Here is a 25,927-nt window from a genome sequence, read left to right as displayed (position 1 = left end):
ACTGAAGATGTGCAGGTGTGTGTGTGTGTGTGTGTGTGTGTGTGTAATCTGTAGAGAGTTCTGGAGGCAGAGGAAAACGGAGACGGTCTCGGTGATGAAGATGACTTTGAACTGGATACTCCAAAGAGGAAGAACAGAAACAGAGGCAAAGTAAGTCAGCATGCATTTGTGTGAGCTGTAAAAGAGGGTTAGTTCATCAACAATTCATCAACTCAAGATCTATTCAAAGAAAAAAGGGCTCTTTCTACACTATTTGACTATATCTACAGCACCTTTCCAACATAAAAAACTGCTCCTCCAAATACAATAAAAACATATTTTGTGTTTTTAATGACGTTGAAATACAGTATACTCTTGGTAATTATCGTATGACGTATTTCCTTTCAGAACAGAGGATCCAGTCGCAGGAGGACAGAAGCCGCTAACCTTGAAGACCAGGACAAACCTTACGTCTGTGACAGTAAGAGAAAAGGAAACTAAATTCTTAACAACATTGGATGGTGCTTTACGTGTTAGTTTAGCCAAAATCAGAATCACATTGTCTCCTTAAGCTCATAGAAAGAAAAACATGTTCTAGGACTGAAGATAACTCCTTTAAGATGTTTTATATCAGGACACCTTTCTCTACATGCCTGCTTAAATTCGTAGCTTATATGTTCAGAAAACATCCTGCAGACAATTTATTTTCTCTCATCCTTCAATGATATCCCCCTCTCCTTGTGTCCTATAAGAGCTGTCCTCTGCAGCATGAAGAAAGAGTTTGCTGTTAATCCAGACCGTTGACTGAGCCTCGAACAAATGAATCTCATCCTCATTTTGTGTCTTGTTCTGTCTTTCCTTTATTGTTTGCTTTTGTCTTCTCTGTTCCAGATAGATACAAACAAAAGCATAACTCAAAAAAGGCTGAAGAAGGTATCTGAACCTGTCGCCATCTTGTCTTTCTAGGGGCTCCTGTCTTTTTATTTTGTTTTTGCTCATGGGCATCTGGTGTGGGAATGGCTAACTGAATGTGAATCCCTCTGAGATATCTAACGCTTTCAATGCTTCATGCTAGTCCTGAACTCAGTGCAAGCATTGCATGACATTAACGCTTTGCCTCGTGCCTTAATGCTTGCTCATTGCAAGGCATGCACAATTTGATGCTTTAAAAGGCAGCTCTACTAATGTCTAACTGAGGGATGCATGTTTTTAAGGCCGCACTAGCTGTGATTGTGATCTGCAGATGTAGCCATTGTGGAAGTGTTTACACTGGGGGTTTAACATGTTTCATAAAGTCAGTTTTCAACCCAAAGATTAGATGTAGATTTCGGGTACAGTAGGTAGAAATTGCTGCAGAATTGGGTGAAGCAAAAACAAGCAGCAGAAACAGTTTGAAAATTAACTTCTATGATGGCTACATCTCTACTGTGTTTATTACGTTTTAAAATGACCCCTAGAGCTACGAAAATATTAGACTGTAGATCCCTGTTTTCATATTAGTAGCACATCAAATGCTTCCAAAGTTTTACAACATGGCAACCGTAGAAAAAAACGTTTCCTGTAAAGCTCAAACCTTTTGTTAGTTTGCTCGCAATAAAATATATATTTTTTAGAATATACATCTATTGTTTCCTGTCCTCACATCCATTAGTCACTAGACCTCCTTTGGAATTACTTATCGATTTGTCCTTGGATTTTCATTTTAGTTAAATGGCTGATTTGATGTTAATGTTGTGTCCTGCCTTAATCTTGATTTATTTATTTATTATTTATCATATAAAAACATTATTTTGGCATTAAATATGTAGCGGGTGATTCCTCGCTCTCTGTCACTGCAGTAATAATATATTCTCTCAACAACTAATAGATACATCCCATTTTTATTCGCCTAAATCCTATGTAAACGAGAATGCAAACCATCTCACATGAATACCATTGCGTGAAAGTTATTTGTTACAGCATACTCCAAATACATCGTTGATGATATTTGATTTTTAGCAGACCCTTAATTCACTATAGTAGCTGCACTACAGTACGTTGCACAATATTTGTCGTGTTCCTAATGGACCTGCAATGTTTTATCTGTAGTCTGTGGAAAGCGCTACAAGAACCGGCCTGGCCTGAGCTACCACTACACCCACACTCACCTGGCAGAGGAGGAGGGCGAGGAGGAGAAGGAATCAGAGATGACCCCGTCTCCTCCATACTGCCCGGACAACCACAAACGTAAGCTGCTGACTCATTTGATATTACATTTATGATAAGCCAGGAGGCCTCAAGCTGTCAGAAAAGGAATGTCATCTCTTTCAACTTACCTGTGTCTGTTCCTGCCTGCAGCTCAGAAGGCTGCAGACGGCAGCATCATCCCCAACGACTACTGTGACTTCTGCCTGGGCGACCAGGACTCCAACAGGAAGACGGGCCAGGCCGAGGAGCTGGTGTCCTGCTCTGACTGTGGACGCTCCGGTGGGTCTCAACATCCTCAACACGAGGGTTTCCATCAAAGCTTCATGGACTTTGTTTACATTTAGACCAAAATTAGATATCCTGCCAATCAAATTGTTTGATTTTAAACAATGTCATAGGTGTGATTTCAATAGGACAGCAAGGAAAATACTGTAAATAATACAACAATGTTAATATTTTGGCATTTTCGGAGCAGCTAGCGTGTCCAAAGGTAACAAAGTCCGCCTAATAATTCTTCTACGTGTCACTTAATAACACGTCTTATCTTGTTTGTGTAGTCCTTACAAAACATGAATTGGGAAATTGTGTTTTTTAAGTACTGGACTATTTCCTGGAGGCTTGTTGTCTTTGTGAGGTTTTTGTATGGATTTATCTAACAAGATATAACTTGTTACATTAGTAAGCTTTAGGTGTGGTTGACAGCTACTTTTGGACAGAGATAGGCTAGCTGTTTCCCACTGCTTCCCATCTTTATGCTAAGCTAAGCTAACCATCTCCTGGCTGTAGCTTTACTGGACAGGTATGAGAATAGTTTTGATTTTATAATCTCACTCTCAGCAGGACAATGAATAATCCCATTTACCCAAATATCTCAGCATATGGGAAATAATTGAGATTTTCAGATATGAGTTGTTTGCTACTCTCATACTTTAATATGTGTCCACTACACACTTCATTTTTTCACTTTACTTCCTTTTATCCACAATCTTGTTCATGTCTGTTCTTCTCTTCCTACCAGTGTTTATTTTTGTTTCATTGGTTAAAATGGCACTGCCTAAAATGTTAAGATAAAGAATGACACAATTCATTTTTTTTTATATTTTTTGGAAACGACACCAATGAACTATACCTTATTAGAAAGCTGACATTAATGTTTACACATTCATTTTTAGTCAAACATTTTTAATTCATCTTTAACCAACGTGTGTCTTGACCTGATGTTGTAGATCTGATGTATCCATGCTTTTCAGTGAATTGAGCTTTTATGTTGTCTTTTCAACGGGTTGTCAATGAGCCGTGTAGACCATAAAAAGTGAGAGCCAGCTGCTAGGACTCTTTCCAAATTCCCTCCAGAAAAATATATTGATTCCTAGGCTCCTCTTCTTGCTTCCATCCTGCATGCCTCTCCATGTCTGCCTCGCCCATCATTAAGGAGTTCTGCCTTTTGACGACATGCATTCACCCCTTTGTTGCTCACGCATCACCTTACTGCACAATTGGCTGCATTTTTGTTTCTTTTTCTTCTTTTTCTCTCCTCCACGCTAGCCAAAGCCGCCTCTGCTGGATATCTCAGCAAAAACATTTCTCGAATCAGCTCACCCACAGTATAAGCGCATTAAATTCAACAAGATGTGAGCTATTTTATTGCTACCATAATCTTTTGTTAGGACAGCTGCAAGAGTGTGTGGCCTTGTCTGTGTTGCTCTGACGCTGATGTTTTCATGGTAGCTGGAAGAAGAGGAGGAGTGAAGAAGGATGGGAGGAAGAAACGTGCTCTAGAGTAAATGTTCGGCAGCGAGGCCTCCGTGTTTCATGGCGAGATAGAAGACATATTGTTTTCAGATGATGATGATCCTTTGACTGACAGCTAATGACACGACTTCCTTGCTACATGGACCAGTCCAACACATCAAGTTTTCATTGAGAGAAGACTGGACTACTCGCCTTGAAGATCTGAAGATTTATTTTGAACTTTTTGAAGACCTAGTACGTGTATTCCTTCCTTTCATGGAAATGTTGTCTAATGGATACATGCTCATAAGGATTTCACTGCTCACTTCCCATTTTTATAAAACCAACAATTATCCTCTTACACTTGAAATTACTTGCACAAAAATAATCAGACTAGACTAAACTTCACGGCTACATCCTAATGAAGTGGTCGTTAACGTGGCTATGGTGGGATGAACAACGACTCCTGAGTCACTCCCTATTGTAAAGAGAACAGGTAGTTAAGAGAGGTAAGAGCCAATCGGCACGGACAAGCTCTTTTCTTTTGGCGCTTCGTTGAATGGTTCTTTTCTTCTGCCTGCTGCTATCCATTTAATATGGTAGTCCATTTTTTAAACGGCCACAGCTAATTTCCCTCCGACACTAATTCCTCAGTTTATTTTGGGGAAGCAGACGGCAGCTTATACCGTTTCTTTAAATTTCACTCTATTCACCCATCACAGGCTGCACAATGTTTCTGGCTGCTTTCCCAGACCAGATAGAAACCAGTTCATCATCATGATTATGGCTCATTCATGGCTCATTGATACCCCATTGATACCACAGATACCAAGAGAGGCTTACAGCACTGTGAAAACGTGTGGATGCTATAAAAAAAACTGACATTAACTGTAATACTTCAGGATTAGGAATGTGAACAAGGAGAGAATTTGAAATATACCATGCATCCTTCTTTTTATGTTGTTACTGACGTGGATTTAGAAGAGGAGGATCAAATACATCTTGGCTGTGTTTTCCCCTCCACACATCACGGCTTGTGTTTTGTTTCCAGACATATAATCACCTGCCTTGTGTGGCTTTCTATTGCTACCTTTCATGCAGCTGCGCAGACTCTCAACACCGTATGGGGTGCAATTACAGACAATTAACACTTACTACTGGCTCTTATTAAAGCAAAGCAGTCTTCTTTATGAGGGATAACATGGTTTTTATGACTTTTCAACCACTTCAGCAAAAGTTGTTCACATTAGATGCTTGTATTTTTTATTTAAAGCATTTGGAAAGCATAACAACATTTAAAGAAAGTGTGTTTATCCTTTATTTTTCATGATGGATACTCCACAAAGGGCAATCAAATAGAGTTGCTGGTCAAGTGAATCATATGTTGGATATGGATGTATCTTCTCTTCTCGTCAACCCTTGCTTCCTTCTTTCTTCACTCTTCTCTCGTCCCTCCGCAGGTCACCCCACATGTCTGCAGTTCACCGACAACATGATGCAGGCGGTGAGGACGTACCAGTGGCAGTGCATAGAGTGCAAGTCCTGCAGCCTCTGCGGCACATCAGAGAACGATGTATGTAAACTGTCGAAGTCTTGTATATCCCTCTGTGGCTAGATTCCCCTCTGAATTTGCTTTGAAGAGCACCACATTTGACATGTTTTCCTTTTAGTGTTGTGACCTTTCTACAGCCTGTCAAAGCCAATCAGAAATTATAGATGATAGCTCACCCTTGATTTGGGTTTTACTTTTGTTTTATAAGAGTGAAAAATCTGATCATAAATTCATTCGATAGCCAAATTCAGTATGTTTATTTGAGTGCTGTAGCACAGTTTAGTATAATTCCAATTCAGAAAGATGTAAAAAAATAGTAAACATAAAAAGCAATAGTAATGTTAACACTAGAAAGGTATAACAATTGTGTTTTTCATGCACTGCTCAAAATACCTTTGGCTATTTTGCTTCCATAGCATGCCTTCTTTCAAATGTGTGAAAAAGAACTACCAGCAGCTCTAGAAAAAAATGTCTACAATGTTTCTGTTTGTGTAGATTTCTTCTAAATGTCTTAAGGGTTAGAAGTTTAATGGCGATATCTATTTGCTTATTAGTTAAATACTCAACATAGCAAGCATTGCAACACAGGTGTGTTTTATAAGGCTGCATGTTATTTACACATTTCTTTGACAGATATAGCAGTTTGGGCATAAATCGGAAGGCTAAGCCTCGATGGAGCTTAATTAATTGTCCCATGTTTTTTTGTAAGCTCACAGAACTACTTGCCTAACCTTAGATAGAGCTCATAAGTGCTAAAACATTATCCGTGTCACATATATAGAGGCATGATTTATTACTCCGACAAGAATAACCTTTACAAGCAGGTTCAATGTTTAATATTCTGCCCCCTGTAGTGCCTGGACATATGCTATAGGTAATATATATAGTTAAGTTGATGATATGTCTTCTTTTGCAGGACCAGCTGCTGTTCTGCGATGACTGTGACAGAGGATACCACATGTACTGCCTGAAGCCCCCAATGACCAAGCCTCCAGAAGGTGCGGCTCTCAGAGCTTTTATTATACATCAGCGTGTTGATACTATATATGTCATGTACTGTATATATGAAGGAGGCTACAAGCAAAGGCTATAAATGAAAAAAGAGCAAGTGGTACAAAGATTGACCCTCTTTCTTCTACCTCTCTTCACAGGGAGCTGGAGCTGTCACGTATGTCTGGACCTTTTAAAAGACAAGGCCTCCGCCTATGGAGAAGCATAACTTCCATGAACATTCTCTTCAAATCACACTTACACACACAATTTATATATATTTGTACCTATACATTAACTGTTTGACAAACCCACACTTTAGCAAACACTTCTCTCAGATATAATCAAAAAAACACACTCCAGTGCATTAGCCGGCTCAGAGCAGTTTCCTGTCTGAGGCGCGAAGACCTTTGACCTCTCATGTAGCCGAGCAACACTCAAAAAACGGCATCAACATGCAACCTCGACCATCAGCTAGCTGCAGGTTTGCCGTTATAGGTTATTTCTCTACCTCACCACTCAGCAGACGGCAAGAAGCCAAAGCAAGATTGATAACGGCCAATACTGTGCAGTACAAATACTCATTTTAAACCAACCTCGGATGTTTTCACTCCTGATTTAAATTGTATTCTGAAGATTTGTTGCAGGCTTTTCTGCTTCAAGCTGTTGTCACTTGCTTCCCTTTCTGCTCAAGCTCTACAGTGAGTTTGACTGATGTTTGTTTAACTTCTTCCTCCCAGCTCTACTCCTCTCCTGTGTTTAGACTTTGCCGTTTCATATCTGGACAGACTCAATATTAGCTATGCCATCTTTCACAGGTTTTTGTCAAGCTTTGTTAAATGTATGTCCTGCGCTGGGAGGAAACAGGGCGATAAAACAGCCTCTGCTATCATTCCTGTTGGAGCGTGGTGACATTTCTAATCCACGTCTGCTTATTGTATCCTCGCCGTTACTAGGGTACACTGGTGCTAAATTTGACACTTTACAAAAATTATAGCATTTCTTTGCATGGAATGTTATTATTTATTTTTCATTTTAATGGTCCAATGTTACTGTCAAATAGATCATTGTTACTGTAAATCAGTGGTTCCCAAGCCTTTCATGTAATCTCCCCCTTGTGGAAACCAGCATAAAAACATCGGTCCCTTAACTAAAACACATCAATTCATGTATTTTAAATCAACCGGTAACAATACCGGCAAAGTAACAAAAAGAGGAGCCTGAAATATATTAAAATATTATTCATATCAACACAAACTTCATATTTTCAGATGTTCCTATTATATACTGGTGTTCAAATATACATATAAATACAATTCCTTCCAAAAAGTCTTTACACTCTACAACTACTACTGTATTAACAGGGAATTTAAGATTTTTATATTTTGGATTTGACTGACAGAGCCTCACTAGGTATTCATTTCTTTCTGTCGAGTCTATTCATGTTTTAGGTACTGTACACGTTGTCACCTGCTCCATACACCTGGGTTGCTGAATCTTGAAAGCATCAGAGCACTGCTATTTTTTTTCCCCCCCAAATGAATCAATCTCATTCATATTTTTTTTTCTCCACAGCAGTTGGTTTAGAAAAGCACAGGACGAACTAATAGAGTGGTGAAGTCCCTCCCCTTCCGGTGGACCTCCATGGGACCTTATTTCGAAAAAAGTATGTATTGAAGTCAATGGAGAGAGAAAGATTATCTCTCGATCCCGTTTGAATTGTGCCACGAATTACACATATGATGTTTGTCGATTTAAAAGATAATTTTGCAAAAATGTGTCGTAAAACTGTGAAGTAACACATTTGTNAGGTCCTAGACTAAATGGAGAGAGAAAGATTATCTTTCGATCCCCTTTGAATTGTGCCACGAATTACACATATGATGTTTGTCGATTTAAAAGATAATTTTGCAAAAATGTGTCGTAAAACTGTGAAGTAACACATTTGTTTGTGTGAAACGCTCAATGAACTACATCTCCCGTCTCACACCACACACACACACACACAGTCAAGTTGGCACATTTCACTTCTTTCTTTCAGAATGAGGTGAAAAGTATTAAAAGAGGTGAAAATCACTCCAAGTCTGGGCATGTTGAGAGCTGTACATACACAAAAGGGGAGTTAGTCGGTGCCGTAAGATCCAGCATACGGGACCGGGATTCTGGGATTTGTAGTCTTTCTAGTTGCGTATTTTTCATAGTTTTATATTTCAACAGTTTTACGACAAACTGTGACTTTTTTTACATGGAAATTATTTTTTAAGATTGACAAACATCATATGTGTAATTCGTGGCACAATTCAAACGGGATCGAAAGATAATCTTTCTCTCTCCATTGACTTCAATAAATAGGAATAAGGTCCCATGAGGCGGAAGTAGATGGGCGTGACTTCGCCACTCTATAGCAATTTTTACAGCAAAACAATTGACTTTTCACTAAGCCCCGCCTCCCTGAGTAACTTTCTATTCTATTAGCATAATATTACTTCCGGTCTGTCAAGCTCCTTTCTAATCGCAAAACAATGAGCATTTGTTTTTCTGATTACAGGGTGTAGGACAATTTGAGTTTATCTTGGAACATATTAGCAGTTTAATATAGTCCTAAACATATGAGTAATGTATTTTTGTACATACTCAATATGGTCCTTACAGGTACCCAGTAACAGTTGCTTAACCGTGATGGGACAATTGCTTTTGGGGGGAGGAGTTTAGTGAACAGCCAATAAAACTGTTGCACCTTTGTTTGTCATTTCAAAATAATTTGCTGTGAAGAGAATTATTTACCTTTTGGTTTTCTATCTCTACATTAAATGTGTACCCCCTATAGTGCCCCTCCAGAGGGCCCCACCTCACAGTTTGGGAACCACTGCCTCAAATCAACCAGGGCTGTGTGTGTATTATCAAACCTTGATTCATGACTTGTGAACAGACAGTGTGGTGAATCATATACATGTCCTTAGGACAGAGTATTTACTAGTGAGCCCTGGAAGTTAAACAGGTTATATAAGAATTTATTAAAGTTTTTATGCAGTTACAGTACGACTGTAATGTAATTTTAGACATTTTGGATTAGTATTACCAAGTGATTAAGAGTTGATATGTTAAATTGGTCACGTATCTTCGATGCCACATCAATTTAATTTATGTTTTTTTTTACTGAACTAGTTTAAGTAGCACTAATCTAATAATCATTCAAAAAAAGAGGAACCACCAAGAATAAGCTCCAAATTAACAGATAAAGCCCTTAAAGTACACACAGTGTGCAGGCCTTCATATGATATCACAATCTGCATTTGTGTTTTTTTTTTATTGTGAGTTTTTGTATTTGATATTGCTTTTCCACAGACAATCATGGGCTAGAATAGATACAGTACATGATGTTAATAATATGCAGAGGGTTTTTATTGTGCTCCTCCATGGCGGTATAATGACCCTTTGTGTCTTCCTTTTAAAAATGTCTTAGATGTCATTTTTTGTGATGTCATCACCTACAGTGATTCAACATGTGTGTTGTATTTTGTTAAAGTAAATGTCATGTTTTGTGTTGAAATAAATACTTTTTCATTAACGCTGTTTATTTTAATGTTATCTATTGGATTCCACTTATCTTATATTCACAGAAATACTATTGTATATATATGTTTCTGTTCCCGTTCAATAATCAATTTCCAGGAAACTGAAATGTTGTGAATTCGAATTGAAAATAGGCTTTCAGTGTTTGTATGGCTCTGGACAAGAGGGCTGCATCTGATATGAATTGAATATAATCTATAGAACATCATTCTCCCCAAAAATATGGCCTCTCTGTTTGCCTTTTAGCACAATGTGTGGATGTTTTCTCCAGGAATACAAAATAACTTAATAATCGGTTACAAGCATGTGAATTTCATTTGCAGACATCAAACAGATTGTGTCAGCTTTTAGCAAAGAATTTTATATTATAATATTATAGGTGTTATTTCTAATATGTATGTCATCAAATAGTGGGAATTTTACATGGTTTTGTACTTTGCCCATTGACAATCCACGCTAGGTTAGAATTTACATCAAATTACCACAAGGAGGCGCCATTGGTAGAGAATAGAGCTCTTGATGGTCTCTCTCCAAATGATATCTCATATACGGAAGAGGATTAGGGCCACATGAGAAATAAATGTTGGGTTACATAAAGAAAACCTTTTTTTTTTGTTCTCATGTGGCCCTAATCCTCTTAATTTGATTAACACTGATTTTTAAATTGTAACAAATGAATTAATGTAATACAACTGTACACTAGTTTATTTATTATACCAATGCATCATCATTTAGAAAACTAGTTTCTTGGTTTTTTTGTGGAGTAAAAATAAAATGTTTCCTAATATCTTTGTCGAATACAATTATTTAGAACATAAAAATATTCTTTTTTTTTTTAGAGAGGTGTTGAAAATGTAATTTTTTACATGCCCCTACTGCCATAGCCCCACATACAGTATACATACTGTAGTTGTCCTGGTATAAAATAATATATTGATTGCCGTTGGATAATAGATCTTCTCTTTGCATATTCAAACCAGTGTTTTTCTGTACCACATATTATCATCATTGAATGTCTAATGACAATATTTAAAAGGAAGAGTATAGCATAATGGTAATATAGGTTTGTTGAGGCTTTATTGTGGAACACATATTCACAAGAACAAAAATATAACAAATCAAAACAGATTATTTAACTTTCAGAAGGAAAAAGTGATTATGACTTATTCATTCGAATTGATTTCTCTCTGTATCTCAGCAGCTCGTAGCCATTCCTGTGACGATTGAAAGGAAAGTGGTTGTAGCGAATGTGGGATCCAGTAAGAGCTGCCCGAGCATCTCTCTGCCTTTTTCTCTTGTGGTCACTGAACACATGGCACCGCGCCACATAGTCACCAGTCTCCCACCTGGTAGATTAGATGATCATGGTCATTCTTAGAAACTCATGCATGCAATAAAGAAGGCTACATTATAATGTAATATAATGTGTGTCCTACCCAGTAGAGTGTTGGCTCTGGACATCCAGGAGAAGATAGAAAGTGAATGGTTTTCCTCCGTACTCAAGTCGGCTATGTTAGGCGCTTGGTCATCCACCTAGTTGCATTTGACAAAAAACAGGAATTGGGTAAATTAAGAGGAATTTAAACTGTATATATATTTAAGGGTTGGCTGCCGTTGTAGTGACGTACCTTTAAAATACGACTTGGAAGAGGGGTTATGAACATTGCAGAGTTTGCCAAGTTGGATTGGAAATGTGCTGCAGAAATGTATTCGGCTGAGTTTAGCCAGTTCTTAGCAAATGACAACTCTACAGCGGAGAAGTGGCTCTGCCTGGAGTAGAGGAGACAACAGACAGCTTATTGGCTTTGTTGCCACAAGTTAAGACAAATTATACCACTCTCTAATAACTTTCTGACATGCTGTATGCCAAGCTAGATCAAGCTTAGCTTAGTGTAAACTTTAAGAACAGAGAGGAACAGCTGGACTGTTTTGAAAGTCACTCATTGTCCGTCATTTTATGTTGAATGTGATTGATTGAATTCTGTGTTTTTTTACATATCTTTCATGGATTAAACAAGACTAAAGCGTAAGAGTAATGATTGAGCTTTGGAGCTGCTGGTAGTTTTTTGTAGCTTTAAACAGGGCCCAGCTAGCTGCTTCCCCACTGCAGCCAGTCTTTAAGAAAGTCTTGAGAAAAGTGTGTGATATCCAAAAATGTCAAACTATTACCTGGCATTGCATGCAGCAGAGGCATGAGTTGAAGCCATTTGTGCTTCCCAGTAGAGGCCGAGGAGGGAGTCTTTCTTCTCATTTTCAGGGAGAGGGGAGTCAGCTGCAGCCTTGAGACCCTTTAAACACACACAGACAACATTAGGGAGATACTCCAATGGGTTGCTGAAGACAGGCTAGTATTAATCTAAATGAAACAGTGTTCACTAGTGCATTGCTTCATGAAGATGTTTATGTGGATTTGTTTGTATTTGTAACTCACGTACCTGGAAAAAGGCATCCCATTTACCCATGGCGTCAGGGTAGCGACTCAAACAATCAGCATATGTGGTGCAATAGTCCAGTACACCTTCGGGTACCTGCATCTGGACCTAATAGTATCAAAATAAGTTATCATTACAATCATATTCATCATGATCAAAATATCCCAACTATTAGCAGTTACTACTATTCAGGAAATCCATGAATGCTGCTTTTATTGTCTTCTTTTAGCCATGCTAGCCCTCTTAGGATTGCTCTGATGATACAGACTGAAAAATCTCAACAACTATCACTGGCATGTTTTAGGGTGAATTTACCTGAAGTCCGTCTCCCATGAAGCCCTGCTGTGCGGCAGACAGGAAGGGCAGTGCAGAGACAAAGTAGTTCACACCTGGATGAAAAAGAAGTGGCTTGGTTTATGTTTTCTATGTGTATGTAGCCTACTGTATGTATAGTAGGTCCGTGTTTGTCAAACTTACAGCTCCACCAGCTCTCAGTAGAAATGCACATAGTATCTCCTGTTTGCAGGCCGCAGGTTGAAGCCCCGGTTGGGTCAGCAAGACGCCCTGCAGATACAAATTGTACATAAGGCCATCAGTTTGTGTGTCGATGGTGGCAGCTGGTGGCAATCTGTTGTTATGTTTGCTTATTATAGGACTTTGTCTTAGGAATTACAATAGGTTATTTATTCATTATATTGGTTAAAAGATTCGCTTTCCACTTTCACCTTGGAGAAGGAAACAAACTAAGTATTTTCCTCCCCAAAAAATATTAGTTTTCTTACCTGAGGTTAGCATCCATGCAAGTTGCAGTGGAAGTCCCCAGATTGGACTGTCTGTGGCATTTGTCCCCATGGATCCCATAAACGGGTCTGTGGCAGCTATCATCAGTCGGTAAAGACTCATACGGTGAAGGAAGTGCCATGGGTCGGGATTCAGGATGTCATTCTGTACCGGCAGGTCGGACAACTGGCCAGCCGTGTGGACCCAAAGGACGGGCATGCCATTCTCTAGAATTACGGCAGAGCTGCTAAGAGACACAGCACATGCCAGGAGGAGGCCGAGGATAGCAGGACGCAGCATGACTGAAGATCTAGGAGAGGGTACCCTGTACTGACACTTCAGTCACATAAAAACAGGTCTTTTATACTTGAAATTCTGACCCGCATGGAGAAATCACATGACATGGTTCAATGGACCTTCAAAGACTGACAGATAAGAGGATGTGTGTACATACTGTTCAACACTATCCAAATACTCAGTTACCTAAATTCACCCCATTATATTAACACACACACACAAAATCAAAGGTAGCTCTATATTGTATTGTTATTGTACTGTTGTTGTCAATTTGAAATAAGACAACAACAGAGAGCTAACAGTCAACTCAACAATCAGACTTGATCCAATCGCCCACAATAATGTTTTTCACTGTAAAAAAGGATATGAGAATCTTATCCAATTCAAAATGGCCCATGTAACTTTATGAAACATCCTCTTGTTATGAAGCTCGATTAAGTCACTTGAACCCAGAGAACTTTTATGCAGATTGAAAACAAGATAAAACCAATGTCCTATCGGTCAAGAGGTAAATCCACATTGTGCAGATGTGAATGATCACAAACTGTGTGCGAGCTGACCCTGAGTAAGAGGTGCAGATTTTTTTGGGCCACCACAGTTCAAAAGACTATTACATCACAGAAATCAGGCGGGGGAAACATGATGATATGCTTTCTAGATGGGACATCTATTGGAGAAAATGGGAGGAATTTTCCTATTCGCTTTCCAGGCGAGAAAATGTGATTCCTCTTGTGTGTCTATAAAATATAAGGCTGTGGAATCTTTCTAAGTGCTGTTGCACCATCAGCTGTCCTCCCCTGCCCTCAGAAAGCACACATAATGTGGTATCTTAAATTGCACTTATTAGGGCAAAGATGTTGAAAACATCTCTGCCTCTTTTGGACTTACGTCGATCCTTATCCAAGGTCAACAGATTTTTCATGCAGGGCTGAAGCAAAGATTTAAGAGAAAATAGTCAATCATCAATGTCCCCAACAAAAAAACCTGAACTCTCTGAACCAGAGCAACAATTGTATAATTTAGCTTCTCTGATCAGGTAGAAATACGAGGTTACAAATAAAAAAGAATAACTTTGATGTCCTCAGTATGAAGGAATTTTAATTACGATATTACATATATGCGTTTAAAAACAAGCAGCATTTTCATATTGCTTAAATTTGAGCTGGTGCTAATACCAAGAACCATTTTAGTGTTTTGTATTTTAATATAAAAAAATGCTGTAAAAAAAGAAAAACTGATATTTTGTAACTCAAATATTTTTATGTAACACAAACAATTAGTATAAATCAGATATAAACAAAATACTCAAATAAATTAGGGGAGACCAGGGACAGTTGTAACACCTTTTGGGTTTTCCCCAATTAGTAAAAGAACATTTAGACTACACTTTAAGTGTTTTTATGAAATAAGTGCAGGTTGGAAAATGTATTTAAATACAGTCACTCAACTGTTACAGTACAACCATCCCAGTGTACAGGGACGGTTGTAACACATGCCAGGGAAGGTTGTAACATGTTAATAACGGTTACCTGTTTCCCCACTATGACAAAAAAGAGGGAAAGCTGTCAAATTCTAAGGCAGCAAGATTTGAATGGGGTTTCACACATCCTCCAACAAACAATGAACAATGAACAGAGCTTAAAACCGAACACCAGATGGAATTAATCTGATTCACAGTTGTGGCAAGTGTAAAAGTCTGTGCAGTCCTTGTGTGCCCAGGCTTTACAGGGCCAACAGTGCAGCCAGATCTCCTTGGACCTGAGTAGCTCTCCAGGCACAGTATTGTATTGAGCTTCATCTTCATCTGATGAGTCCTGAATCTCCTGCTTCTCTTTGGGTTTTTTTTTTTTTTCTCAACCTCGAGTTGATTTTTTATAGGAGTGTCTGTGAGGACAGCGGTTTCTCTTCTTTTTCTCCCCTTTGTGGTCCGTGTTACAACGGTCCCAGCAGGACCACCAGTCATGTTGTCACCAACTGTGAAACTGCCTGATTACTAGCTTGACCTATATTTAGCTAATTATATTTTTAGCTTACAAAACAGTGATTCTAATAATTCTAGTTTGGATTCCTAGACATTTGACCTCAAGACAGTATCCAAAAAATACATCATTACATTCATTAATCTAAATTAATTTGTTGACTGAGGGAGGCATCACGTTTTGTAAGAAATACAACTGTTATTTCATTTTCACTGAGATGCTTCCTACATGTATTTGGTAGGAATATGCGGTTTCTATTATAATAATAGTACCCAGGTAAATACAAATATTGTCATAATATCTATGTTCACTTATTTTTCTTCTGATATTTTTATATAACCATCTCTTTAGTCCTTTAGTATTTTTTTATGGCGGTGATTTTTGCCTGCACTGCTGACAGACATCATGTGACGGGGGAGGGGCAGAGAATCAGGAAACACATCGCTGCTGCAAGCCACAAGAAAGGTAAAGTCTAAACTTTAAGAGTATTTAGCTCTACGTTTAGCAAGGATTGACAACACTGCCGGGTTAGATAGATAGATACTATGTTATGATGCCGTTTAATTGTTTAGGGGCAACGACAATAGTGTAAAGTATTTTTCTGACCGGAAACGAGAGAGAAAACATTTCAGATTGTGCTGCGACTTTGATTGTAACTTAATGCCTTCTGCACCCCCAGTCAACACTGTACATATAAAGAAAACTTTAACCAGTTTACTAATAAGTGCCTTAGTAGTACAAATCTATAAATGATGCTCTTCTCTCCCTGTCATTGGAAAGCTCATGTGATTTCCGCATTTCTTTCGTTGACAGCCACTGTAGTAAAGGGTAACATACACACAGAGACAGGGAGGGTGCAACACGTTGAATTAAACTGAACAGTTTGATACAATTTATCATTATGCTTTAGTTAAAGCAGCAAACGTGTTTCCTTCCGTAGCAATAACAGGGCTGGATAACCTATGCTTTCTTGACAGACGTTGATTTTCATGCTGGTCATGGTTTGAGTTCTCTTGAGTCAGTAGCCTACAGGAAGTCTGCTTGACTGCACTAAAGTAAACAATCCTGACCCAAACCTGTTAAAAGCTAGGCTTATATTCAAACACAAGAGCAAATGTCTAATTAAAAGCATCCACTAGCAGCTGCGTCCGTCCGTCGACGCTCGCGACACAGAGGGCCTCATCATATAACTTGCGTGAGGCCACAAGTTGGCCAGGGACGGCCCTGATTGTAGCATGCCATAAACCCCTCTGTCTCAGCCCTGTTTCAAAAGTGCTGTTTGTGTATCTTTAAGTGCAAATGCACTGCCAAACTCAACGCCCCCTGCAGAAGTGTTTGGTTAAAATGGTGCTCTAAAGAGGAGATTCAGGTGATAAGGTGGACGGGTGTTACCTAGGTTGGTTATTGGCTAATGGTTGCACAACCCAAAAAAACATTGTGTCATCACTGAGTGGCCAAAATCTGATCAGCTCATTTTCAGACAGGTTTTAAAAGATAAATGGATCAGGACCAAAAGAGAGAAAATATTTTTTCCTGAAAAATTCCGAATCTCTTAACAAAGAGGGGACACATATGTATGTATAAAAAATAGCATGAAAAAGTGCATTTTGCATAGGTGACCTTTAAATGGAATGGGCAAGCCCCCTAGTCCCAGGTCAAGGTAATACAGCACAGCGTACAGCGAGATTAATATTATTCTAGACCAGTGGCCTACTAACACTTTATTTTCTTTATTTTCTTTCTTTTTTTTGATACTGACAAGTCTCTTTCGGATTAGCTTCTCATACCTCTTCATTCATAAAAAAATATGTTCAAATTTTATATGAAAGAAAATTACAGTTTGTAAATGAGATTAACCGTCATGTATGGGTCTAATGTTTGGATGTGACTCTTGGCTATTTAAGCTTTTTGCTATTGCTGTGTTTTGTTTAAAAATGATGATACCATCCAAAGAGTTTTACACAAAGATCATTGGACTTCACCGCACAATGGACGATCTGGGCCAATCACACGTCATGTTAAATAAAAAAACACTTGCTGTGATTTGGCGAAAAACAAATGCATGCATCGTTTAAATACTTCATACTTGGTAATATGATTGACAGCTTGAAGGTATCAAGGAATGAAACATATTGTGATAAAATAACTGTTCTGGGCAAATTGGGTACAGAAAACAACGCACCCAGAAATACAATACTCTGTCATCATAATGTTTTTGTGTTACTCCACAGCTCCATCATGGCCTACCGTGCTGGGAATCCAGAGGACCCCAGTACTCTGGTTCAGAACATCAGCTCCAGCATCCAGAAGCTGACGCTGCTGAGTAAGACACACACTACACACACTATACACAGAAGTCTTATCGTCAGCTTACTCCAATATGTGAATGATGGTCGACACATGGAGATACATCAGAACAGATAAACAGTGTATGCACTCTCTCTTCCTCCCTAGCCTCGGAGCTGCAGAGGGCCGTTTCTACGCTGGGAACAGAGCAGGACAGCAGCAAGTTACAACAGACCCTGTGAGTTAGTGGTTTTTGGTCTATTATATTCAATATCTTAGTAAAAAATGCAGCTGGAGAAAAGATACACCTTAGTCGAATTTCTTTCTGAAAGTTGTCCAGTGATCAACCAAAGAAAATGTAACAGTTGGTTGCGCATATTGCATTTGAAATGTAACGCAGGCTAATGCTAATATTGTCAACTACTGTACACACACAGCTATGGATGTGTTTCTTCTTCAGACCAATAAACTGCTTATCCTCCAGAGACCCACCCATTGATTTTTGTCCTCTGTGAAGCACATTGGGTTTAGGTCCATTACTTTGAGGTTATACATGCCACAGCATTAAGTCCAATTGTACTCCACAGAGGACATCCTGGGCTTTTCAAACATATGCCATATGTGGGGGTGTGGCTTTGAAAAAGATAATTTCATTGTATTTCAAAATGGCCTCCATCAACACAAGCACTATTTATAGAAAGAGAAATGGTAAGTTGTAATTTTGTAATTACCAGTGTTGTGAGTTCAATATTTTAATTAATTATAGTAAGGGAACATCTTAGCAGTTAGTGTAGTGAGTTTTCAGAGCAGTGTAATACTTATTTGACCTAAAACTAAATGTTTTTATGAATGTCCTTTGAGGAGGACATGGTTATTTGCTAACTTTTTATTTCCCCCATTTTACACAACACAACATTTGGAGTCCACTATGGGCCAAAACTAACACGTAGGTTTCTGTAGGGTTCATGGCAGACGGATGTAGTGGGAAAACATACATCAAGTGCCTCAAGTGTCAGATGTATCTCATTTCAAAAAAGGATGGAGTACTACAAATGAGGGCTCAATATGTGTTGCATTGAGTTGTTGTGCTCTAATGTTGTCTAAATGCACTTGTATGTTAATGTTGTTTGTATACTATGCTTTGCATAACTAACACCCGATGTCCTCTACAAAGGACACACAATAAAAAAAAAAATATATATTTTTAGTTTTTGTTAGTCATTATGTTTATACCACCCTAAAGACTTGTGTGATCAAAAAAAAGAAATACATTTTAAACTTTTTTCTTACTGGTTCTCAGGAGGATTTGAAATGTAACACAGGCTAATGCTAATTTTGTCAACTACTGTACACACACAGTTATGGATGTGTTTCTTCTTCAGACCAATAGACTGCTTATACTTGGTAGGCTACTGAATCTTGGGTCGAATGTTATCTTCTTTATTTAACGAAATGATGTTCTTTGCTCACCAGGCAACAGAAACAGCAGCAAGGCAACCAGCTAGCGAAGGACACTGACAGACTCATCAAGGCATTCAGTGCACTTCCTGTTGGCCCCGATCAGGTGCTGAACTCTAAAGTTGCAGTCGAATTGTCAAAAAAATCAGCTCCAATCGTCTTTTCTTATCCACTATTCCTTGACCTTTGTGTGAAACGTCACAGGGTTAAGGAATAGTGGATAGGAGAATTCAAAAGGATTTAGTAAAAGAGACTGCGGTGCTTTGAGAATCCGACTGCACTTATACTTTCTGACGTATTTATGATGCGCCAGCGGACGTCATGAATGTGCGTCTGTTGTGGGGAAACTACAGATCTCTATACAGCGGACTACATGGACGTATACTAAGAACGGCAGACTACTGTAAACGCATCTAGATACTTTGCACCGTGCTCTGATGGTGTTTTTTTATGCTTTATGAACGTGGACAACAGAGAAACATATTTTCTTCATGACCAAGGTTGGAATTTAAATAAAAAAGTAAAGTGAAACTTATGCTTGTCATCCTCACCCTCCGGTCCACATTAATACAAATTATCCCAATACGTATGATTGTATGAAAAGATCTTAAAATAAATACAAACGTATTTATTAAACTTGTTAATCCTCAACCTATCACTGTGTATATCACCATTAAACATTTTTAAAAAGTTTAAGAAACCCCACACAGCTCAGTAAACACTGTGAAATGTTGACTTTATTTGAGAAATTCACTGAAAACTAACGTTCATATTTCTCCTTTTGATTATTATAGTGATGAACGTTCAAAACAAAGCACTTCGAATGTTGTGTCACGGTAAATGATGCGGCCGCAAGGCATTGTGGGGCAGCATGTTCTACTTTCGTAATCCCAAAGGAAGGTCCAGTGTTTCCTAAGCTAAAGGAGGTTATAAGGGAAGTTTCAAACCTCCTTTCCTACGATCTCTAGAGAATTCAGCTCTTATCATGACGGCCACTTGGGTACTTCCGGGTAATTTCACTCCGTTAGGAAGGTTCCTACACTTAACTGACAATTCGACCGCAACCTAAACCTCTCCCTTGATTTTAATTGTTCATTATTTACCTGCTTGTTCACACAGATTTCAACCTGGGGCTTTTCTGTTAACATTGTTGTTCTGTGTGTGTTTTAGCGGCAGAGAAAGCTACAGAAAGAGCGCCTGCTTAATGAGTTCTCCGCCGCCCTAAACAGCTTCCAGAAGACGCAGCGGCAGGCGGCCGACAAAGAAAGAGAGTTTGTGGCCAGAGTCCGAGCCAGCTCCAGGGTGTCGGTGAGCATTAGATAACAGGATTAGATAATCAGTGAGCGGACTATAATCCATTTACCAAACCCTTTTTTTGGGCCATTATTATCTAAACAAACTGCAATCCTTTTCCATGTTTAAAGTTTTGAATGCACATTTTTAACAGTTTAACACGCATACAAAAATGATCCAAATACAAAAGTGCAGAGGTTTGACAAACAAATGGGTAGTTAGATAAACAATTTCATCCATTTAATATAAAGATATAAAAAGAACAAAACAACAAGCAGCATTACATCTTAGTTTCTCAAAATGTAGTTATACTGAGGTAATATAACTTCGCATTAGCCATTTATATTGGATTAATATTATCATTTTGGTGATTTTACTTATTTCGCCCTTTTAAGTGAGCAGGTTTTCAGCAATTACAATCAATGAATGGGACTAAAAACATCTTCCAGGTGAATTTCTCCATGCACTCAGCAACTTAACCAAATTAAGAAAATACATACTTAAAATACAAAAGTAATTATCTTTAATTCATCATTATTTGAATTTGAAGTTCACAGAAAAGCTCTATCACTATGCAACTGTAGTCGACACCAGTTCCCTTAGGGAAAGCCTGAATGCTTGGCAACTCTTACACACTGCTTATCTCTTTACACAGAAGGTTATCTGTATAGCTGTTCATGGTAATAGGCAGGAACGGTTCGTTAATGCTTTAAATGGTCAAGGAATCTAAAATAAGCTGACTCTTTGTCCCCATACAAACATATTTAGATGTGAAATATTGTTGAAACTTCAAACTCAATTAGGGAAGCACAGATTCAATCCCACATTCACCGCCACTGCAGTCAGCATGCCGTTGTGTCCCTGGGCAAGACACTTCACCCTAAATTGCTCCTGTGGGGAATCGTCCACAGTATGCAATGTATTACATGTCTAATATGTGCAATACTGTATGTAGTGTAAAGTGCTTTGAACCCTTGGAAAAGCCTAAAATAAATACCGGTACCATGGATTATTACTATTTATACTTTTAGAGGTATTTTGATCAAGAATGCTGTACATTTTATTGCATCCAGTACACACCAAATCATTGCTTGACCCACAACCCCAGTGAAGAACATCCTCTGCAGTATGTTTGCAACAGCAAGCCCAAAAGTATGTCTATTCAACTCTTTTAATTTCCTTGAACAGGGAGGACAGCCGGATGATGGCTTCGGAAATATGCCCCCTTTCCTCATGTAGGTCCATTATTTATTATCAATAATATAGTTTCTGTTATCATTATTACTTTTTTAATGATTGTATTGTCCCCACAGTGATTCCCAGGTGCAGGCCCAGGCTGAAGCCATCACTGAAGACGACCTGAGGCTGATCCAGGAGAGAGAGTCCTCCATCAGGCAGCTGGAGGTGTGAATATAAATCAAATGTCAATGGAAGCATGGACACTTATATGTTCATTCAGCTCTTTATTTCCCTTTCACATGTTTTGGTATCATCTCTTCTTCATGTAGTCGGACATCACAGATATCAATGATATCTTCAAGGACCTGGGGATGATGGTCCACGAGCAGGGAGACATGATCGGTAAGCTCTCATCTGACCTTAGATTTCTTCCTCTTCCTCGAATAATGTACCAACTTAAAACTGAAACACTTATTACAAGAGGAATGTGGGCTGGGACAGCATTCTTGTAAATGCCACCTTTAGTCAATGTAACAACATATTTACCCAAAACATGTCCAGAGAAACACAGTTCTTACTAAGGCACTTCAGCACAGAGGCTTTTTTTACATACTAGTATACCCTGTAATGGTTTAAAATGTATCTTCTTTTTTATACTTTTTAAACTTTCTTATTTCTGAATCTAAATCAAAGGTTATAAATTGAGTTAGTTATTTATTTAAACCCTAGGACACCTTTTGTATTTATTTGTCACTAAATTATACATCTTTTATGTGCTTTTTTGTTATTCGACTTTAAAGAGCTGTTTTATGATTAATGCTCAACAAACAAAGCTGCCTGGCTTTGCTTTGCTTTAAATAATGAACAAACAAAATGAATCCCATGACCTTTTCCAAAGGATCCTTGGTGTTGACAGGGTCAATACAAGTTTTTAGATTTGGACCACGTGTTCTCTCCCTTCCTCCCACCTGCGGCACGTAAACTGTGTTTTTCCTGTGTGTTGTGCAGACAGTATAGAAGCCAATGTGGAGAGCGCTGATGTGCACGTACAGAGCGCAACACAACAGCTGGCCCGCGCTGCAGAATACCAGGTACATCTCAGATAGGACAAAGAGCACAGTGATTTGAAAAGAAAAGAAAAGAAGGGAGTAAGGAAAGGATCAAGGAGAGTAACAAGGAGGTTAAGAGTTAAGAGGTTAAGTCATTTTTAAACATTTACAGTACATCCACAATAAATGTTTTCAATCAATTCAAGATAATGTCTAATACCTATTTACAGTATTGGAATAAGTATGTATCTTTCAATTTGTTGAAGTAGTAATTCCACAGTGTAAAAATCTTGTCTTTCAAACGAAAGTCTTTCAAAAGAATGAAAGTGTTAGCATCAAAATATATTTAGAATACCAAAAGTAGTCCTTTTTAGACTAACATATATTTTATCACTAGTTTATAATATTGATGTTATAATGTGTAAATGTGGAGCTATTTTTTATTAATGATAAATGTACAATGTGATATAATAATAACATATACTGTAGTTTATATTTCGTATTCATAACCCAAATCTGCAACGTGACTAAAGCTATCAAACAAATGCACTGCAGTGAAAAGGATCCACCTCTAAGGTGACATAGTTAAAATATTAGAAATATTTAGAATGTACTAAGCTGCATTCCACCACTGCTTATTTATTAAATAAATAAATACTGGTCCTTTTCTTTCCCCCCGAAGCGGAGCTCTCGGAAGAAGATATGCATCCTGATGATAGTGTTGGCTGTAGTTGCTGTTGTTATCGGACTCATCATCTGGGGTGCTGTCAAGAAATGAGGGCTTCTTCTTCTTCCTCTCCTTCTTCTTCACCACCTTTCAGTTCTGTCATCAGCATGGAGAAAGGATGAACAGCACCATTCTTCCTCTCCTCCCCTACTCCTCTTTTTCTCATCCCCCCTTAGGAGGGGAGTCATTGGGACTGTCTGTCTTTCTGGGACTTGATTATATTTTTAAGATGTGGCAGTCTGTATTTACAGGACTGCAAACTCCTTCACAGTGAAAACAAAAATAGCACAGGCAGCGTTATTATTCTCAACAGCTGTATGTATGCATTTGAGTCTGATTTATGCATGACTTACTGTGACTGGAAAGCTTTAAAGTTATACTCCTCGTGTGATTGAGTGTTGCTGGGTTCAGTGGCGGACATGTAAGTTAAATAAGATTCAATAGAGACAATGCTTCTGGGTGTGATGAAGCAGCACGTGTCTGTTTTGCTGCTGCTGGTTTCTTTTATGAGGTCAGATATGAAAAACGCTTATGCTAAACGTTACTCAGCAACCAAACTATGAATCAAGTGCAATATGCAAACTTCAGAGTAAACAAAAGCTAGCCTGGGTCCATAGTACACTTTAGCCAAATCGCAATCAGAAAGTTGTAATGCAGTGCTCTGAGTGCAGTTCACTCTTTATCTATTCTATCCTCTATTTAAAGTAAAAAAATACAACAAAAAAAATGTGTTAAATCCAATAAAAATTCCTGTAGTTCTATTTTAATGATCAATCAATTCATACTGTACATACCCAAACTAAATGTTGTGATTAAAACCTTATATTACACTCCACTGTCAACTAATCATTCCAAGTACTGTGAGTAGGGTGTTTCCTTTGAACGTCAAGAAAAATCGTATTAAATTACATTTCACGTCCCAGACATCAATAATGTAAGTGCAAAATGTAATAGTTAAAGTTGTGGTTTATGTTTTTTTTTTACCTACAGCAGTTAGGGATAATTGTTTTTTAAAGGCACTGAACATCAAACAGGTTTGTTCAATTATCTGGCTGATTAGACCTCAGTCAGAGGAGGGCCGAAGCTATGTCGACCAGAGGAGGGGTCTAATCAGTCACATTAAGTGAAAACACCTGACGGGGCTTTACTCGGGAAAAAAGTACATTTTCTTTTGACAATTCCCTACGGTAACAGTATATGTTTCTTTATTCTGTTCATGAAGAAACAACATTTGTTGTAACCCAAACCAAAGTAAGTGACAGCAAACACTAATAACACGTGTACATTTCCGATCATATGTATATTTTGTAATTAGCTGCCTACCATGTGTTGAATAAATTACATGAATAATCTGGATTCTGTTTCATCAGCTCGTTTTTCGGATTAGGACTACTGGACCTCCAATTACTGCATTTTTTTCTTCTGGTAAAACATATAGAAAAAGCTTCCATCTCTAAAAAGTATTTAGTGAAAATGGGGTTTCATACATAGATTTATGACAGCTTATGGCAGACAACAACACTGAGTGAAAGATACAGACTATTACCTTGATAAAATGGGTTAAATCATTTGGGATATTGTAAGTAAATGACTCAAAAAAATATATAAAATGGGTTAAATCATTTTTCTACATTGTAATGCAGAAATTTTAAATATTATACCTTGCTAGGTGGTGCAAGACGACATTCATCTAAATAAAAAAATACAGTGCATTATTCGTTTTATATTTAACATTTTGGCTATTCCACAGTGTTTCTCTGAACAACATATTTTTCATTCAGTAGTTAGTTTCACATTCAAAGTTACATAATTGAGAGGGACTGGCAGGTTGCTTGATGACAGTGAGGGTGCAGGACCTTTCACATTTTGCTTATTTATTCAGGTGCAAGTGACCCCTCAGCAACCATTGACTACCTTACCTTAGATCCTGAAAATAGAACAATGGCTTTAAAACAGCTTTGTATCCATCAGTAGATAACAGTTAAACCTTTACCTTTGGTGATTCTGGAAAACCACATTTTTGACCTTCTGTGGGGTCAAAACATTATGTTTTTAGGCCCAGTCATAATTTGGACACATATATCACCGAAAAGAAAGAAAGCACACATAGTCTAGTGGTTGACTTTGTTGCACAACATGTCGTTTTCAGACAAAGTGGTGTTTCTAAGCATGATATTTCCAACTGCTGTTGCGCATTTAAGATGGTCATCAACATTTTCTGGCTGTGACGCAAGAACATCTTCCTGTTTCCTTAGAACAGTACTCAGCATTTTGCATACAAGAACTGCTCAGCGTATATACCTTGTTCATTGTAAAAGCCAAAGGTAGTACAAATCTAAATGTTAAATTTCATAAACCAATTTTTTTTTTATCCCACATAAAAGATATACTAATGATAAAAGAGGACCAACAATAGATCCCTGTGGTACACCTCG

The 25,927-nt window shown here is 38.2% G+C and overlaps 3 protein-coding genes across 4 annotated transcripts in view; 2 read left to right on the top strand and 1 right to left on the bottom strand.

Annotated features, from left to right (window-relative positions):
* The window catches only part of dpf3 (double PHD fingers 3), a 23,393-nt gene extending 15,268 nt beyond the window's left edge, over positions 1 to 8,125 (top strand). Inside the window, exons 5-12 of one of the 2 annotated variants that reach the window (XM_010795199.1) lie at positions 55 to 150; positions 388 to 460; positions 871 to 912; positions 2,068 to 2,205; positions 2,317 to 2,445; positions 5,358 to 5,470; positions 6,366 to 6,447; positions 6,601 to 8,125. In XM_010795199.1, coding sequence (XP_010793501.1) covers positions 55 to 150; positions 388 to 460; positions 871 to 912; positions 2,068 to 2,205; positions 2,317 to 2,445; positions 5,358 to 5,470; positions 6,366 to 6,447; positions 6,601 to 6,668 — 741 coding nt within the window. In that variant the 3' untranslated portion in view covers positions 6,669 to 8,125. The remainder of the gene's footprint in view (positions 1 to 54; positions 151 to 387; positions 461 to 870; positions 913 to 2,067; positions 2,206 to 2,316; positions 2,446 to 5,357; positions 5,471 to 6,365; positions 6,448 to 6,600) is intronic. The other variant, XM_010795200.1, reaches the window with a different exon arrangement.
* Positions 8,126 to 11,072: 2,947 nt separating this feature from the next.
* LOC104966070 (UPF0762 protein C6orf58 homolog) lies at positions 11,073 to 13,555 on the bottom strand. The gene is made up of 8 exons (XM_010795198.1): positions 13,227 to 13,555; positions 12,922 to 13,008; positions 12,760 to 12,833; positions 12,448 to 12,552; positions 12,182 to 12,300; positions 11,641 to 11,782; positions 11,449 to 11,545; positions 11,073 to 11,358 (listed from the first exon to the last, which is right to left on the bottom strand). Exons 1-8 carry the CDS (start codon positions 13,522 to 13,524, stop codon positions 11,207 to 11,209), a joined length of 1,074 nt encoding a protein of 357 aa, XP_010793500.1. The 5' UTR covers positions 13,525 to 13,555; the 3' UTR covers positions 11,073 to 11,206.
* A 2,313-nt stretch (positions 13,556 to 15,868) lies between these two features.
* Positions 15,869 to 24,848, top strand: stx7l (syntaxin 7-like). Its single transcript, XM_010795197.1, has 10 exons — positions 15,869 to 15,965; positions 17,732 to 17,823; positions 17,955 to 18,024; positions 19,260 to 19,350; positions 20,415 to 20,552; positions 21,726 to 21,772; positions 21,851 to 21,941; positions 22,046 to 22,118; positions 22,725 to 22,807; positions 23,448 to 24,848. The coding sequence occupies exons 2-10, from the start codon at positions 17,739 to 17,741 to the stop codon at positions 23,541 to 23,543; spliced, it is 774 nt and encodes a 257-aa protein (XP_010793499.1). The 5' UTR covers positions 15,869 to 15,965; positions 17,732 to 17,738; the 3' UTR covers positions 23,544 to 24,848.
* Positions 24,849 to 25,927: the final 1,079 nt, after the last annotated feature.

The sequence above is a fragment of the Notothenia coriiceps genome, unplaced genomic scaffold, assembly GCF_000735185.1.
Source record: "Notothenia coriiceps isolate Sejong01 unplaced genomic scaffold, NC01 NC01_scaffold00037246, whole genome shotgun sequence".
Lineage (NCBI taxonomy): Eukaryota > Metazoa > Chordata > Actinopteri > Perciformes > Nototheniidae > Notothenia > Notothenia coriiceps.
Note: the sequence above shows the minus strand (reverse complement) of the source record. Positions and strands in the feature narration are given on the sequence as shown.